The following is a 19668-nucleotide window of genomic DNA, read 5'->3' as shown; positions in this document are numbered from 1 at the left end:
CAGGATTTAAATATTTTTTTATTAATTGCCACTGTCAGCCTTCTTTTACAAATACCATTATACTCTTGCATACAGTACACAGGAGGACACTTAGGCTGTGGGGAAAGCAACTCACTGCTTAAAACAGCAGTATATCGCGTGTAAAGACGAACTGTGTGGTAGTAGTGCATGTCAAAGGTCTACCTATCCCATATTTGTACTTTCTGTCTTTTGACTGAGTGGAGTCAAGTACTTTGTGGTGTAATACTCACAGTTTAGGGCTGGGCAATATGGTCAAATTAGAATATTGTTTTTACCAAATACCTCAATATTTAACCATAATTGGCCTATCGTTATGTCGATAATATCAACTTTATGTTCAGAAATAGGACATGTACAAGAGCTTTTAGATTTTTTCTAAAAGGTCTTGGTGAAACCTGAACCTATTTTTGCTCGGGTTGGCTTTGACGACCTAGTCATGTTGGTTACCCCGAGTCTGAACCCATACTCTGAAGCGCCGCCTAAGCCAATGCGAGTGCCTCCTAAGCCCTGAAAGGCTGCAACACAGAAGTGTTAACCCAGAGCCAGACTTTGCAACATCGCACTGATCGCGCGGAGTGCCTCACAACAGTGGCTAATGTTATGAGCTAACTGGAGCTACACAACAAACACACGCAATCAACAGCCGGGAGGTTGTGACAGAGAAACATACATGTTAAAAAATAAAAATAAAAAACCCTACCCACTACGGTTCAGTCTTGGTCTCAAGTCCAGTTGTGTTGGTCCTAGCTCTTCCTTCACAAAACTCAAGAATAATTCGTTCTTCAAAAAAAGAAAAGAAAAAAAAGACAGATCCAGCTGGCACTGAGAAAGGTAGCGGGATAGTCCGACACATGTTAGATTAGCTTTAGACGGTGTTTTTGTGAGGTTATGGGTATAGGGTTACAGTTAGGCATAGTTTGTAGTGAGGTTAAGGCCAGGGTAGCCCTGGCTGATACCGACAATAAACCTCTCCGATCTACCTACCTACAGTATTTATAATGCATGCCTTCAGATTAGAACAATGTATCACCGGACTAATGCCACGGCACCTTACTATCAATGAAGACTAGTGATAACGCATCACTCCCAACAAGTTAAAAGTTCCAACTGGAATCAAATTATGGAGGACAAGAGATTTAAATCAAACCGTCCCCTTAAGAACGAAGACGTGGTGATGCCTGTGGTCATGTGCTGTACGACCGGTGACTCTAGCTGAAAATAGCCGATCTACAACTAAGCTCGCAACGCATTGCGGTGTGACGTGTTGTGAGCTTGTATAGATATGGTCTGTGACTCCCCTCCGAGATCCATTGTTCTTCATAGACAGATTTTAGGTTTCAGCATTTTTATGACTTTCCACAGGTTTCCAGTTTGAAACTAAGTTTCCTGTTTCAAAGTACTGTAAAGCTTCATGACTTGTCTAGGCCTGAGTAAGCCTGACACTTGACATACATGACTCGGATACTATTATTGTTAATCAGTGGTCATCATTTTGTATTTTCACAAAAAAAAAGAAGTTTCATTTGACAAATTATTCAAACTCATCGAGAATGACATACAATTATTTTAACGGTCAACAGTCATCTTGTTCATCTAATGTCCTTTTCCTCCTGGAACCTGAAGTTCTTATTTGTCTATGGGAATTCAGAATGGGGAAAACAAACGTGTAGGATGTGGAAATGACTTCAGACTTCGGTGGTAGCAGAAGGTGAAGAGTTCGATTCTCTGCCTGTTGCTCACATGTACAGTACACACAGACACACACACACACACATACACACACACACACGTCTCACTGTCCAGGCCACGATGCCCTGAGGTTGAGTAGAATGAGAGCGTCGCAGGGGGCCAGACGGTAGACCCCCACATCGTTGAGTGCCGACTCTGGCGTAGGATTCTCCTCTCCTCCTCCTCCTCTTCCCGTCCGCTCCTCCTCTAAAGAAACACGGTCCTCCACTGCATCTCGGAGCAGGTCCCTCAGCAGGAGAGCCGAGCCAACGTTGAGACACAGAATTATGCAGGCCTCTTTGACGCTGGGGTGGGGTGGGGTGGGGGGGTTGAGAGAGAGAGGGGGGAGGGGGACTGTATTATTAACCCATTTAGACCTACCATCGATTCTACAGATATCTTCTAAATCCTGACAGTTTTCTGAAAAACCCTATGTTCCTTTGTCAGTGGTTCTCTACTTTTTTTCACGTCAAGGACCGCAAGAATTATATATATTTGGCTGCGGACCCCCCCCATCTGAAAATATGTTGTTCCAGGGACCCCCCGGAAGCAAAGATTTGAGTTAAAAACGCTTGCTGTGAAAGAATATAATTTATTCAGAGATTTGTGCCACATTTTCACGATTTTTCAAAAATAGCAGACCTACAAGCTAGCTAGATGGAAACATGGAAACACACACACACACACACACACACACACACACACACACACACACACACACACACACACACACACACACAGTCTCTTACTGTTTGAAGAAGTTCTCTGGTCTCTTGCAGTAGTGTCCAAACAGAGGGAAGAGGTTCCTGGTCATGTCAAACTGCAGCTGCGCCGCACCACCCTCGTTGAAATGATTATAGAGGATCACCTGACAAGAGATATTACAAGTGGGTTGATCCGTGTCTGGACACGTACACGGACATATAAAACGCATTGCATTGTGGGAAAGGTACATAGCTTCTTTGGGGCCGTTTCATTCACAGTCACATTATCAAAAATGGCAGTGGTGGACAACTTACTCAGCCCTTGTCAGATATTACAAGTGAAAGTTGCTCTGTCAAATTTGTACTTGAGGTCAAGTACTGGTATCCTGGTATCGTTTCTGCCTGAGAGATCCCAGATGCAGGCAGGAGGAGGGAACTTGTCAACTCAGTACTGCAATCCCGCAATCTGGCGGAGTCAGGTTAAAGTACTGGAGTACTTGCTTAAACTTGCGTTTAACGTTTACTTAAAAGGTATAGTTGGCAAAATACAATCTCATGACGGATAATTTAATGATGTTTAGGTATTATGTATGCAGCTGCTGCTCTATTTCTTGAAAATTCTGAGACCGTTCATGTTCATGGAAGATGATACTCTTTTAAAGGGATTGTGACATTAAAAAAAAGGTTTTGGAATTGTTCTTATTTTTTTTAGGTTTTCTAATCTCAATTGCACCCAAAAAACATGAACTTTTAACATTCAGTAGATTTTCTGTGATCTGGGGTTTTCTGGCTCAAACAGGTGCTCTGATTTGCCGGCAGTAAGTGACATCACTTACTGCAAATCCCATATATGTCAATGGGATTTGCCAGCAGATGTCACTGTTTCACTGTGTTGCCTGTTTTCATTGTAGCTCAGGCCTTTCAAACCCACAAAGAAAACTTCAGACCACAGAAAATCCACTGAATGTTCAATGTTCAGGTTTTTTGGGTGTAATTGAGGTCATAAAACCTAAAAGAAAAAAGAAAAATAAATGAAAATGAATGTCATAAAACCTTTAATGTTAAAATAACGAATCTGCAATGTGTTGTGAGCTTGTAGATTGGCTATTTTCAGTTCTACAACATCCTTCCAACATGCTTCCTTAGAACATTATTCCATGAGTTGGAGACACAACAGAGACTTTTTGTGTCTCCATAGGGAACCACTGCTGCGGTCATCAAATTATTATTAATAATAATAATAATAAACCTGTATTTGTATAGCACCTTTCATGACATGAAATGCAGCTCAAGTGCAAGGCATAAAACATTAAAATAATAGCAGTAATGCAATACAGTATGGAACAGTAGGAATGCGACAAAAAACAAAAAGAATATCCATGAATTCAAGTCTCCATGGGTTGAGTTGACCCATTAACCCATTAAAACCAGGAAAGCATCTGTGTCATTTTAGACTTTAGCATTGGCAATGGCTATTAAAAGAAATATCAGAAAAGCTCACATTGTCACTACATAATTTTTACATATTTTGAAAAAGCTCTGCGAGAAAGTGTGAGAAATACTGATTTAGAAGGGCAGTTGTTAGAATCACGCCTCAGGTCTTAATGGGTATAGAAGTCACCATGGTCATGTTTTTCTTTCTTTCCGGGACACCCATGCAAGCCAGAGCCATCTCCGCAGTCACCTCTCGTCCCCCATATTTCCAAAAAGCCAACTCACGTCCTGGTAGAGGTGGTTGTCGAGGCGCTCAGCCAGCCCGTGCCAGGCCATCTGGAACAGGGGGACACACAGCAGCTGCTGCAGGTTGAGCAGGTGGTCCCGCAGGCACAGCATCATGGGACACGCCGAGCTGGACAGGGACATGGTGGCCTGGTCGCACTGCGAGGGCAGGGACAACCACCTGGCACACACACAGGGGGGACAGCGGTGTTTGACTATAATGCCCAAGACGTCCACATACTGTACGTCCTAGGAACTACCGCATGTAGTGCCCAGGACCTCTGTGGACGTCAGAAAAAGCTTTTATTGTTTTTCCAAAATGTCAAAATGTGGGTCTACATGTGGGCACCCCACTTCGCTATTTTGAAAGAATGAAATAATGTGTTAATTAAAAATCAATAAACAACACAGATCAAGGATTTCAATGGAACATGACTGTGGACTGATGCTTATGTCCACGATATTATCATCACATTATATTGTCGTCGATATTGATTAATCGTTTAGAAATACAGAAGTCCATTCAGGAAAAATCAAGATAAAGGGACTGGCCTGTCCTGGCGGTAGGTCTGGGCCTTCTCCTTCACGTCTCTCATGACGGCGTCCAGGAGGCGGCCCAGCATGTCCCCCCGCAGCCTCTCCAGCAGGGCCAGGAGGCCCTCGAACAGCGAGCCCTCCAGCGAGGCCAGGCGGCCCACCTCAGTCATGCCCAGACCCCCCAGGACGCCATGCTCCTCCTCCTCGCTGTCGGCCAGAGACACAGCGTTCTGCTGCAACTGCAGGAAGAACTGGTGGAGGAGGTGGAAAAGATGACCATCTTTACACTAATCCATTTGTCTTGAAACGAGTTGAGTTAATGGGGCACAGCAGTGGCGGTCGTCTTTTGGTTCCACAGATAGGAAAACCATATTTGTTTTACCCCATAGAGACTTTTTTTTGGTATAAATTGCTATTTAATTTCAAAGGAGAGAGAGGTACAGGCATACACAAGAAAAATAAACACATGATTCAAACTCTCTGCCAGCTAAGTGGCTGCACCCCTCCTTGCCTCGTTTTTAAAACTCTAGTCTAACCCCACACCCCAGCACCAACCACCATTGGAACTAGAGACTTCTGAAAATATTCATATACATTATTTTAAGCTTGGAACCAAGCCACCCAGACTCCTGGTTAATAAAGACTATAAAACATTTGATTCTGTGTCAAAACAAATATTTGAAACATTTGAAAAAATATATATATCATCATCATCATCATCATACTATAATTCTGACAATGTTCTGTCTGAATGTGTGTCACTGTGACTGGCTGCCGTAGCTCTTCACTGCCTGCATCAATCACTCCCACTTTTCACACAGGCATTGACCATATAGTCCAGTAATAATGTAATTTGACCTCAAACTAATTGCAACAAAAACAAACTCAGCTGATTTTGTATCTTACATATGTCCTGAATAACATACAAAAAGTCCCCTGAAATTGTCTGAGGGGAAATGGTTGAAAATGACCTGTACAGTATGGCCACCATAGACATCCAATATAAGGCAAATAATTTCAAGATTTCCTTTTGCTTTAAGTAGCATGTGACATGTCAAACTAGGGTGTTTTCACGATGCTGAGTCCATTCCAAGCATTAGTTTTGCATAAAAACAGTCCTTGGGCTAATACCGGCCATAGCCACTTGCCCAAATGTGCTGACCTCATCACATTTGTGATGACGGCTATGACCGTTATTAGCCCAAGGAGTGTTTTTATGCAAAACTAATGCTTGGAATGGACTCAGCATCGTGAAAACACCCTAGTTTGACATGTCACATGCTACTTAAAGCAAAAGGACATTTTGAAATTATTTGCCTTATATTGGATGTCTATGGTGGCCATACTGTACAGGTCATTTTCAACACTTTCCCCTCAGACAATTTCAGGGGACTTTTTGTATGTTATTCAGGACATATGTAAGATACAAAATCAGCTGAGTTTGTTTTTGTTGCAATTAGTTGGAGGTTGACCCCTTTTTTCCCATATAATGCCTGTACTAATAATAATATGGAGGTCTTAACGAACCTACGAAATTAAAAATGTATACGCACCACATTGTCCCCCCAGTCTGCCAGCACGGTGGAGATGTAGTTGGCGGCGTTGAGGATGGCACCGTAGCGCGCTCCCAGTGGGGATCTGGACTCCTCCTTCATCACCTGGGATGAATGTGTGTGTGAATGGGTGAATGTGATGCTCAGTCTACATGTAAAGCGCCTTGGATAAATGCACCATCTACCTACCATTTACCCTCTGTGTTGTCATTTCTCAACATCAATGCCCCGCTCTCAAATCACAGATGTTTTATCCGTGATATGTTATGTTTATGGTTCTCTTTTTGGTTTAGTATTTCCCTATCCTGCCTTTCTCTTTCTCCCGTGCCCACCCACCCCCTAACCCCAGGGTTCCCCAATTAATTTTCCTCAAGGGCCATATTTTGACTAGGGTACCAGGCTGGGGGCCGAGTCCGCATTAATTAATTAAGCTTAGAATAGAACAGTTGTTCTCAAACAGTGGTCCGGGGACCACCAGTGGTCCTTGAGGGGGTTCCTGGTGGTTTCCAGCTAAATGACGGAGAGTTGGTAACCAAATGGTAAATGGACCCTTATAGATCTTTAACTCTTGAGTGTAAAATGAATTCATTTTCAGGGCAAGACCCCATTTGAAAAGATATGGCAGGGATTCACATATTTTAATTTGAAGGATGCCCAGTTTTACATGCATAGACTACTGACCCCCATTTGCCATTTATATGTGGGACCTCAATTAATTATAACTTTTATTTATAAAAATCATGTACAAATGGACCATGACAGGTCCATTTGGTTCCATTTGTACACTCTCTGAGTGCCAAAATCCATTGAATATGATGCCAGGGCTCTAGCAGTGATTCTCATCATTTTAATTTGAAGGATGCCCAGTTTGACATGCATAGGCTACTGACCCCCATTTAATGCCATTTATATCTGGGACCTCTCTCACCTGTGTGAGGCGGATACGGAAGTCGTCCACCAGTTCCCGCTGTAGTTCCAGGAACTTGAGTTGAGCTCTGGGACACGGCACAGAACGGTAGCGCTCTGGAGGGGGGACAAACGGGAACAATGGCATATTTATCGTCGTGGAACTCCTGATTGTCTGGACTGACGTGAAAGTGTGCAAAGTGTGACAGAGAAATGATCCCCAGTTCCCAACAGGGCAGCCGTACCTGTGATGACTAGGAGCAGAGTCATGAAGGTCTCGGCGCAGTCTGGAGCTTTCAGCTCGTCCATGTCGCTGATGTCTCTGTACTGAGAGCTCCAGGCTCCCTCTGCCGACAACATGGTGTCCACCTTCTCCACCGCCACTGGAGGGAGGAGAGACAAAAGATAGAACAGAAAGTGAGTGTGTCTAAGTGCATGTCAAATTTTTAGTTTTCATTGAGATACTAATGCCCAAGACACGGTTGTATTACTATACTAGTGAGGGGTAACCGGTACACTCGGCCCATTTCTTTTGCAGGCCGCTCGCTTCATCGGTTCTTGTATTTTTGTTTTACTGTCATTAAGATTAGGAATAAAACTAAAACTAGTAATTTCCTAGTAAAAAAATAAATAAAAGTAAAATGTATATCTAATTATGGTATTGACTTTGATATTAATTATAAAGCTAAGAAGAGCAAGGTCCTGATATAACTAAGGACGACCTTGAAATCAAGTTTCCTGTTTTTTACCTGTCTGGTCAAACCATGTGTGTGTCTAAAAGTACAAAATATCTTGGGCACATTATAACAGACACCCTAGACAGGCCTAGAGGATGACGAGGATATGTCTAGACAGAGGAGAATGCTCTATGTACAAGCGAACATGTTCGTTCGGAGATTTCACCACTGTACTACTGATGTAAAGGTTAACCTGTATATATATAAGAGGGAGAGCTTACGTAAGCTGCAAGTAGCCTACAATGACTGTCTCAGGATTCTGTTAAAGAAACCCAGGAGCAGTAGAGCTCTTTTGTACACTTGGTCTCACCACCTTCATGGCTCTGTTGAGGAACCTGACCTACAAATTCATGTGCAGACTGGATCTCTCGTTGAATGGATTCATTGGACAAATGACAGACCCTGGCCGTAGTTCTGTCAGGTATACAACTGTGATTAGTGGACACTGGCATGAGTGCCTCTCTTAGATTATAACCTGGGGCTGGGTAAATGTTCTGTATTGTATCCTTTTTCTTTATTCTTTTTATATGTGATGTATTGTTTTTACCCTGTGGGCCATGAGCCTGTAATAAAGTTTATATATTATTAATCACATACATATTATGACTGGAGTATTATCAAGCATAATTCTAACTCTAACCCCTAGACCTTTAAATGTCTAATCCTAACCTTAACCTCACAAAACCTAACAGTATCCAAACCCTCTCTAGAAAAAAAAGAAAACACTCTGAAATGGTGCTCACAACATCCATTTCTGGAGTTTTACCATACTTGTGGGGACATTTGGTCCTCACTAGTATAACAATCAATGGTTTTCCCCAACATACTCTTCTTCTCGACCGTGAGCCACTTCTGCAGTGTGGCCTCGTCCAGCAGGATGTGCAGGGCTCCGGGGAGAGAGCTGGGGTAGTTGTGGCTACCCCTCAGCTCCTTCTCGAACTGCAGCAGCTCATCCACCAGGTGGCAGAAGAGAGCGTCGTCGTACAGGAGCCTAGGGGCGTCGCTGGCCAACTTCTCCTGGGCCAGAGACAGGAGGCCGCGACACAGCTCCACCTGAACGGTGGCGGAAAAAGTATCTCAAATGTTTTTGCTTAACCCATTTAGGCCTGACGTCGAATTCTTCTAAATCCTGACAGTTTTCTGAAATTCCTATGTTTCTATATCAGTGGTGCTCAATATTTCATGTCAAGGACCCCAAACATTATATGCCATTGGCCGCCAACCACCATCTGAAAATATGTTGTTCCAGGAACCTCTCAGAAGCAAAGATTTTAGTTAAAAATGTTAACCTACAAGCTCGTAGCGCGGCTTGTAGATCTGCTCTTTTTCAATAGCAAAAGTGTAACATAATGCTTTAAACACCAAAAGGGGTTCAAGTAAAAGTGTCAATACTGCAATGTAGAAATACTCTGCTTACAAGTAAAAGTCTGTAATTCAAAATGCACTTGAGTAAAAAATACAAAAGGATTAGCATCAAAATGCACATAAAATACCAAAAGTATCCGGATAAACAATAAAGAGAAAAAGGGAAGAATATTAGTTTTAGTTTTTAATTTTTAAGTCTCGTTAAAGGACCACACAGAGTAGGACAGCTTCAGCAGTGTAGCCTATAATATAATCCCATACCAGGAGAGAGAGCTCCTCTGGGCCTGTAGAAGAATAACCACGCAGTCACCACCAGGGTTCCCAGCACATACTCCCTTTTCACCCCTTCTTCCGGGTTGGAAAGGTGGTGGTGCATTTTCAATGGGAGTCACGTGGTTTGACGAGAGGTTGTCTCGTCAAACCTCCCATTGAAAATGCATTGCGAGCCGTGCGACACACAGAATAAGACAGGAGACAGCTGTCTCTCAGGTGTGAACAGCGCCTTAAACATCACTAGAATTGCATTCATGGACTCGCCGGGCCGAAAGCACGAATGAGCACCGCGAGGTGTATGTGCGAGTGAGTCGTTCGGCCAAGCATGTCCATTTGGCTTCAATGCTTCCTCTCGGTAGCCGGGGCTTGGCCCACACAGGTTGGGAAACGCAGCACTTGACAGAATAGGCTCTGTGCGCAGCAGCCATATTGGAAAGAAATGTGGACTTGCTTACTTCCTTCACAGGTCTTACCACTTACAGTATACTAACGGCTCCGTTTCCGTTTACTTTAAAGTGTAGCACAGTGGGTCTGCATAGAGCCTATTATTTGGGGTCGCACTTGCAATATCCTCACTGCCCACACAGGGACAGCACAGGTTTGGAATCGCAGTAATAGACACAGAATTGGACAGGACAGGACAGGACACACAGCAAGTACCTTGGCATTGCAGTTGCTTCCAGCCCGGTCCATGATGGGCTGAATCTTTTCCTCCATGAAGGCAGAGCTGTTCCCCATCCACATCAGAACCTGGGTCAGGTACCACTCCGGCTGAGGCAGACGCACGCACGCACGCACACGCACACACACGCGATAATGAGTTTAATTACTCAGTGTAATTTCGAGAATAAATAAAACTTGAATGTTCATAGTTTGCGTATGGTCTACTCTAGACTAGATCAGTGGTTTTCAAACTTGAGGGGGTTCTAGGTGGTGACCAGCTAAATGGAGAGTTGGTAACCAAATGGACCCTTACAGATCTTTAACTCTTTAGACTTTTGGAGGAATATATTAAAGCAATTGGACCCTACCGTTTTCACGTTTTTTTCTTTTTATTTCAACTTGTTGAATTCTTGTTAAACACTGTTAAACAAATCTGCATTACTAAATTTACAAGAAGTCTACACAATTAGAGAATGTAGAAGAACTGTTATCCTGTCTGCCTGTTATCTCTCCTATGGTACGACATCGATACAGCATGAAATTGTGGACAAAATCTTATCCAACGTCCATATAACTAATTATATGTCTTCGGTCGGTCATTAAAAGTGTCTCAAATGCTGAATAAAGAATACTCCTTGATATGAAAAGGATTGCAAACCACTGTTGACCAAAGATCAACGAATGGTGACGTCAGTGCGTGTGTGTGTGCGCGTGTGTTTCATACCTTGTGCAGTGAGTTGGTCTGTCTGTTTCCAGTGAAGTGGTATCTGAACCTCTTGGCGAGCGGCAGCAGCATGATCTGGACGGGCAGCGAGAGGGGCGGAGCCTGGGGCACTCCTGGACGGGGGGCCGACGCCGCCTTCTCCGATATGACGTCATCACTGGGAGGAGGAAGTTTAAAGAAAGCACGACCTTTCATTCACGCAGCCGTTATTTAGCCCGTACCACCAAGCCCCCAGTGCAACTCTCCAACGTTGAAGCACTGGGCCCTAGTGGTAAGAGGTGGGACTGCAGGCGGACCTGTGGCGTTATGACTAGGAAACCCCGTGCAGCTGGGGTTTAACATTGAGTGCACGTTTTGGTGCACCAAAATTTGGTGCCCAAATCAGAAGTAGACGGTTCTTCCTGGTGCTTCAAAACGCCACTGAGCAACTTCCACTGAAATGAATAGCGGGGGGTCGGGGCTATCGCTCCAGTTCAGTCTCTATCCTTTTAATACTCTATGCATACCACTGGGTTGGGACCCAAGCCCCCAGAGTGGCTAGCCAATGTTGAAGCCGCCAAACTCTACTGGACAAAGCCGGAACTGCAGGCGGGTTTTTTTTTTACCTGTGCATGTAGTAACGAGTAAACCCAGCGCAGCTGTGGTTTAACACGAAGCGCTATGGTCCGGAACCATTTGTGGGTCGCGGACAAATTTGTATAGGTGCCTTTATTCTTTTGTTGTGTGTGTGTGTGTGTGTGTGTGTGTGTGTGTGTGTGTGTGTGTGTGCTGAAGGATACGAGGTCTGCAGAGCCAAAAGCTGTCCGGCCAGCAGGTCCAGCTGGCTGTTGATCTCCTGGGCGTTGGCAGGGGGCGACAGAGTCTGGATGGGAGGGGTGATGAAGGGCCAGTGGAGCAGAGTCAGGACCTCTTCAAAATCACTAAAAGAAAATAAAAACAGGAAAAGGAGGTTGATTAAGGATGAACTCCCAGTGAGTTACTACAGTAACTCCAGTTACAGTTACTGTAATATATTATAACTTGCTGTCAAAATGAACACTGACTTTGGCCGTACTGCATAAACCGTTAAAGAGGGAGTGCCAGAATTATTTTTCCAGTTTTTCATGTGTCTATGAGGTGACAGTACTTGGAGTGCCCTGGAGTCGTTTGTATGTGCAATGGTGTATTAACTTTGTATTTAGGGTTTCTTCCTGGAGGCTGAACCCTTGACAGTCAAACGGGCCAATGAAATAAACAGTAATATAGTGATATCACACTATCAGCCCCTCCCCTAACCCCTCCCCCTTTATCATACAACTACAGCTGTGTAGTTCAGGTGGATCACCACCCATCACCACCCACCAGGCAAACCAGGCATACTTAATGAACTGGTGGGCGTGCCCACATAAAAACAACATTTTAACAAATACTGTACACTTTTTTTCAAAAAAAGTATACCTCCTTATATAACAATAAGACCTGATGATCATGTTTTAGGGTGGAAAAATAATCACGGCACTCCATCTTTAACAATCCTGCTGATGAAAGTATTCAGTCAGTCACGGGATATGAAAGCACCCAGCGGCGGCGGCCGTTCCGTTACCCTGCCAGTCTGTCTTTGATGATTCTGTGCCAGAAGCGCAGCGTGTCCCTGAGGAACAGCTGCAGGTGGGCGCAGTCCGACTCCTTCAGCCCTACGTCCAGGTTGGCCATGGTGCCCACGGCCGCGATGGCCTCCCACACACTGTTGGTCATCAGACACTGCTGGATGCAGTCACTGCACACGCACACACACACACACACACACACACACACACACACATGCCCATGTTGAAAAAATTTCATAATTTGTTTTCTTGCAGAAATAGCATATCTACAAGCTTACAACACTTGTAAGCTTGTAGATCAGCTATTTGTTTTTTAACAATTTTTGTGCCCAAGACGTCCACAAACGTCCTGGGAATTACCGCAGTGCCCAGGACGTCTGTGGACGTCATTGAATAAAAAAATTATAAAACGTCAAAAGTAACATTGGGCACTATTTTGAAAATGTTGAAAGGGCACACAATGTGTTAAGTATAAAATGTATACATTTACAAAGTAAATTCTTGGTATATGTCAGTTATTTGTAACAGTCACAATTATTACATAAATACTCACATAAATAATCACACATTATTTTTTGTAATCGTCATAATTGTTTCCATGTTGCAAAATGTTCTATTTTTGAAAGTATACAATTATTAAATAATATCAGTCACTTCTGTCATATCTGCCTTGTGCAATTTTGGTTTTCCAAAGTCTAAAAAGTCAAAGTCAAAAATGCTAAAATGCTATTTGAATTAACATGTTCCCATTTTCAAAGCCCAAACCACAACTAAATCGTTAATTGCAATTGTTTGTGTGACAAGACAACTAATCGTCAAGTCAAATTTCATGACCGACAAGTCATTGGCCGGGTTGGCCCTGAAAGGTTACGGTTTTGACTTTTTGACGATATCCAGTCATGGTGAACTTTACCTGAGTTCTTCTATGCGTTGTAGACACTGCAGGTATTTCATGTGTCTGTCGATGACGTCAACCTGACCCAGGGTCTGGCTAAGTGTGTCCACCCACGGCTGAGCCCCCTGTAAGTGCTAGAAACATGGGAAAAAACAACAAATAATGCTTCCAGACCAAATAAGTACTCTAATCCAGTCGTTCTCAAACATTTCCAAGTCAAGGAGCCCCAAATTACCATAATACGTAGCCCAGTGTGACCCACACCCACAGACCACAATCTGAAAATATTTTCTGCCAGGGATCCCCATTAAATGTGTTGTTGTTAAATTGTTTAAAAATATATTCCAATTTCTTCATATATTTTTCAAGATTTAGATCTTAAGAATTGCAGATCTACAAGCTCACACTGCATGGCATTGTGACGTGTTGTGAGCTTGCAGATCAGGTATATATATCGGTTAAAGTGGTTTAAATTATTTTAATGCTATATTAACTAGTTGCTGGTAGACACTAAGACACCTGGGGGTCCTTGGACCTCACTTTGAGAACCACTGGTATAATCAATGCTGGTCATTTACTGTCAGTTAAATTGACTGCTAATGCAGTAGGGGCTGTTACTCGATTATTGAATTATCTATTGATCTCCAAACAAAACATGAAAGAAATCTACCAGTGTACTGTAACTGTATGTGTGTGAACATAACTAACAGCAGGTTTGTGTGAAAGATCCACGGCACCCCTGAATTATATTGTTACTTTACATCACCTTACATTTATGTCATATTAATAATAATAATAATAATAATAATACATTTTATTTATAATGCACTTTACATTTGAAACAAATCTCAGTGTGCTACAACTTAAGCAGAAATATTTTAAAAGAAAATAATTAAACATTCTGTGGACACCTAAGCAGCTAAAAGGTTAAAAGAAGCATGCAGGGCATCTTAGAAGTCCAACTAGGCAAATGCCTTGCTAAAAAGGCATTTTTAAAAGCATCTACAGACTGTGGTGCTCTCAGGTGGTCGGGGAGGGCATTCCACAGCCGAGGAGCAGCTGAGCAGAAGGCCCGGTACCCCATGGTGCGGAGTTTAGTTTTTGTGATTTTGAGTGTGTTTGATGTACCAGAGCGGAGGGAGCGGATGGAGGCTGGGGGTTCAATGAGTTCCTTTAAGTAGGGGAGGGGGGGCATTGCTGTGGATATTAACGGTAGTACGGTACGCAAATGTTTCCCCCTAAGACACAGTATGTCACGAGGAAAACGTGAGAGAATATCCGTTTCCATTTAGGACAGATTGAAAAGAGCTTTTATACGTAGTCGTGTCGTCTACCCTAAGCCATCCCAGCCTATCAAAATGAGCAGGGGTGAGGTGAGTTGTAGGAGTAAAGGTCCCTGCACACCAGACGCGTTTTCGGATTTTGCTGCGTTTTTCCGTTGGGTTTTCCGAAAAACGTGTCCAGTGTGCAACCATGAGGCCAAGCAGTGGCCTGGCCTGACCTCAGTAAGCAGGAGCTGGGGATGGCAATGAAGGACCGGGAAGTCTGGCGTGGCATTGTTAAATCAATGATCTCGACCGCGGCTGAAAAATGATGATGATGAGCCTGACCTAGCCTGCGTAGCGATACTAATATCACTTCATGGATATTAGTCTATCGTCCCTCTCCTCTCAGTATTAATTTTTTTTCCTGCAATGTCCCGCCCCATATTTGAATACTGGGCCCTGGTTGGTTATAGCCTGGTTCCAGACGAATCTGTTTGGCTCGTCACCATTTCAGCCCTCCCACAATTGAGAGGGGCCAGACTTAATCTGCATTGCAAATGGCTATGCGAGGCTAAGCCTGACCAGCTCAGTGATAAACTGACAGAACTGGGAAGGAATACTGGACAACTCACCCCGGTGCTTGCCCGTTTTTCCTCCCGGAATTTTCCCCAGTGAGGGGGATAACTTTGTAATATGCTATTGGCTGTTTGTATTCTTTTTGGAAAAATATAAAAAGTTACTCCTGTGGAAAGGCTATATTATTTTACTTATATTGACCCTATAAACAATTTAGTATTATTTAGTATATGTAAGGTTTTGCCCACTCAAATGGTACCTCGTCAGATAATCCCCACATAGCCTACAACAACTTGAACTGTGAACAGACTTCACTGTAGTGGCTTTTCATAAATTATATTTGTACTTAGGCTGTCTGCTGTCATGACAATTTATAGTTAGAGAAATTCAATGTCCAGCTGTCTGCTGTCCAGCCTCTGCCACCCCTCACTGGGGAGAATTCCGGGAGGAAAACGGAAAGGGGGTGAGTTGTCTTGTTACCCTGGGGAGCTCCCAGGCAGGGCTCTCTCAATATAAAGGTTTTGAACATAAATAAATAATAATAATCAGCTCTGTACCTGTTGCAGTGTATTAGAGAGAGCCCTCTCTTTCTGCAGCAATGTCTCAAGCGAGGCCCTGGCCTCCTCCGCTGCTGTTAAGGCCGCAGACACCTTCAGAGGCACAGAGCTGGAAACTGTCAACACCTGGGGGGGGTACAATTGTTAAGGACCTTGACTCACTCAACAGGACACACTGCTAGTCCCTGACAGTTGCAGGAAGTGTGTTGTCACCTCAATGCTAGATTGGCTACTGAATCCTAAATGTACAAGAAAAGCTCATAAGCTTGCTCATGGGCAAAAATGCTACAAAACCTCTTGCTAGTAAGCAAGAGGTTTGTAGCATTTTTGTGGCAATTGTAGAAATGCTATTAGGCCTCAAGCTATTAGGCCTCAAAAGGTAAAATGTTCAAATCATGTACACTTGATTACATTAATTCAGAGTTCAGACCATTTGAAAGACGAAACACTAAATTGAGAAAGGACGCAATCATGTCACCCTCCGGAGGTCCTGGGGTGCAATACTGTACTCAGTACTGTACTCTAAAGTCGTTGAACTAGGACTCACTCCTACAAAATGTCCCTGGGACCCATATAAAAGACCACCCCTGGGACCCATCTAAAAGACCACCCGGATACACCGGTCCTGGTCCCGGGACACATTACATTGAAAAGGTCTATTTGCATCACTGCAAAAATATAAACACATACTTTGTTACTGTATATTGTGTATATTTATTGTGTACTTAAAGAAATCGAATAGAAATAAGGCCCCAGTCTCTAATTGTGCAATTAAGTAGTAATAAGAACAGATATTAAATGTGTGGTAAATGTATAGGCTATAGGCATAGAGTTAATATATACTCTAAGGCTATAGGCCTATTCAGTATTCACAATCACAGTCATATATTATATAATATTGTATCACTCACACAAAGTTCAAAGTAATTCGTGCATAGTTAGTTATAATGAGGAGTTCATGACTAAGCCGTGGTAAATACTGTCACATGAGTTACACACTGCAAGAAAAACAGCTGCTATAATAACTATGAAGTAGACAAGCTTGAATGAATCTTCTACACTCATGTTGTCTACTGGTCTGAGTGGCTACGTCCCTTAAAACGAGCTATATTAACTAACTATAACAAATATTATTAATAACCCACCCACCCCTCAGTAACTTTATTCAGCTGTGTATGTAATGTATCATCATCACGAATCATGGCTTTCCTGACCTGCTCTTCCAGCAACTTGTTCTCTGCAGTCAGTTTCTCCAGGATCTCGCCGACATTCCTCAGTGCCTTCACATCGCTGCCCACCTCCTTCGCCATGAACTCCAACACATAGTCTTCTTCTTGGAGGGCCCTGTCCCCCTTGGCCTTTGCGTGACGGTCTGCATCATCTTCAACGGGCTTCGTTGAATCAGTTGCAGGCAACCTGTCCATCGCCTTGTCTTCGGCTGTGGGCGCCGCCATGTTTTTCCTCTCTGTGTGTCCACTATTTCCACGTCAACATCTCACACGTTAACGTGAACAGTACACGCTTGCCTGAGTAGAAACAGCAGTGATGTGTCTCCCTCTCGTGGTTCGTAAAGCGTGTTGCAGTTCAGCGTCTGCATAAACAGGTTCTTCCAAGTGACAGCTTTACACAATTCTATATCCTCCAAGTTGGAGGATATAGAATTGTGTAAACAAATCAATTAGAATTGTGTACACAAATCAATAAAAAAAAAGTAGCCTACATTGTTGGAGGCTCCAACAATGTAGGCTACATTTATTTTTTAAATTGATTTGTGTTTTCATTGAGGAGGCATTGGTGCATGCATGTGTTGGGAATGGGATTACATTGCAATACTATTGTAGGCGTATATTGTAATACATAATTCTTCTTAAATGTTGACCCTGACAAATAAATACCCCCATATTATGAAAACACTAAAACGGTCTCTCTCACACACAGTGACACACGCACGCACGCACACACACACACACACACACACACACACACACACACACACACACACACACACACAAACACTATACACACTTCCTAGAGTGAACTGAATTTCTCTCCAAAACCTTGGACTTCCCCTCGTTTCACACGCGCACATTACTGATTCTAGGCTAGATTAATAATGTGCGCATGAAATGTAGGCTATATATATATATATAAACTCAACAGGACAAACTCAAAAAGTAAAACCAAAGTACGAATTCTTGTTAAATCTGACAGAAAACCTGTTTATAGACTATTTCATAATAATAATAAATAATAATAATAATAATAATAATAATAATATAATGACACAAGACGAACGCAATATCGCTCAGGAAACTGGAAAAGCAGTATTCTTATACACCTTCAAGGATTCTCTTAGATAAATCTCATGTTTCTGAAAATAGGTGATCTGCAAGCTCACAACACATCGCGGTAGCGAGTCTAGCGACCCGTTCTGAGCTTGCAGATCTGCAGTTTTCGGCGAGTATACTGAAATAAACACCACGCACTCGTGGTGAAATTTGCATACGGACCAGGAAATACACTGTACTGTAGCCTGGCTACTTTAAACCAAGCCTACACAATAACATGTGTAGGCCTATATGCGACAGACAGGTGCGCTCGAGTCTTATTGAAATTCATCTGAAATGTTTTAATCTTATATCGTCAGATTTCATTCGGTTGACAAACGAGGCGTAGAGGCCTAGTTTGTGAGGGTTACATTACATAGCCTACTGTTTTAAGTGAAAATGAAACTTCATACACCTGGCGTGATTCTCCTGCTGTGGCTGTTGCCCTGTCTATTGTACTGCGCATACATTCTAGATGGGCCTGATCCTCTCAACTGTACACAGAAGGTAAGCATTTTAAACAGAGAAAAGGGCATGTTTTCCCCCCTTATTTTTGTTGTTGTTTTGTATGTAGCTAGTGAATATTCTTTGAATATGTTGAAACTTTGGCTATAACCACGAGTCTAACTTCTTTTATTATTATTGTTATGTTTATGTTATCATGGTATGTTTTCGCAGGGTCTGAGTGTAATGTTACAAACAGGTGAGTGCATACTAGCCAGGCTACAACATAATTAATTTCCTTAAATTAGATCATCTATTTGGCAAACGTAACTTTGGCATGCGGTGCCAACATTGGCACAGGGATCAGTGAACACTGGCGTGTGTGTGTGTGTGTGAGGTGAGAGAGAGAGAGAGAGAGAGAGAGAGAGAGAGAGAGAGAGAGAGAGAGAGAGAGAGAGAGAGAGAGAGAGAGAGAGAGAGAGAGAGAGAGAGAGAGAGAGGAGAGAGAGAGAGAGAGAGAGAGAGAGAGAGAGAGAGAGAGAGAGAGAGAGAGAGAGGAGAGAGAGAGAGAGAGAGAGAGAGAGACTGAGAGAGACTGAGAGAGACTGAGAGAGAGAGAGAGAGAGAGAGAGAGAGAGAGAAAACAGTTTAGTCTGTAAAGTCCCTCATGTGAATTACATCCTACACACAATCAACATTCATACAAACTCCTACTTTGACTGGGAAGGGAGTCTGAGAGATAGGTGAGGTTATTGCTCTGAAAGAAAATGAAAACTTGAATAAAAAAAAAAAATTATGTGAAAAAATTGGCCGACCCCTGAATTATATTCTGTTTTGAATTCCACTTTTTGTATCTTGTCTCTAGATACACTCACTTATAGGGTTGCAGTTTAGTTTTTAAGCACCCGTTTTACTATCCTGTTCTCTCTCAGCTGATTCGATGAAATTGGTATCCCAAAATTAAAATAAAGAGCTGGAGAGACGGGAACTGTTACTGATCAAACACTCTATGGCAAAGATTACTGTGGGAATATAGAGCTATTTATAGTATGTAAAGGTTTCATGACATTCATTTTCATTTATATATA

General features: G+C 42.8%; 1 protein-coding gene across 1 annotated transcript; it reads right to left on the bottom strand.

Annotated features, from left to right (window-relative positions):
- LOC310853722 (RAD50-interacting protein 1-like) lies at positions 1–17257 on the bottom strand. Its single transcript, XM_083758132.1, has 15 exons — positions 17024–17257; positions 15810–15935; positions 13430–13545; positions 12513–12686; positions 11710–11850; positions 10931–11087; positions 10204–10314; positions 8733–8958; positions 7414–7551; positions 7191–7285; positions 6263–6367; positions 4725–4960; positions 4173–4353; positions 2499–2617; positions 1–2054 (listed from the first exon to the last, which is right to left on the bottom strand). Exons 1-15 carry the CDS (start codon positions 17231–17233, stop codon positions 1814–1816), a joined length of 2376 nt encoding a protein of 791 aa, XP_083614258.1. The 5' UTR covers positions 17234–17257; the 3' UTR covers positions 1–1813.
- Positions 17258–19668: the final 2411 nt, after the last annotated feature.

This window comes from Protomyctophum parallelum (genome assembly GCF_964188405.1).
Source record: "Protomyctophum parallelum genome assembly, chromosome: 22".
In the NCBI taxonomy this organism is placed as follows: Eukaryota; Metazoa; Chordata; class Actinopteri; order Myctophiformes; family Myctophidae; genus Protomyctophum; species Protomyctophum parallelum.
This window is presented reverse-complemented; position numbering and strand designations above follow the sequence as displayed.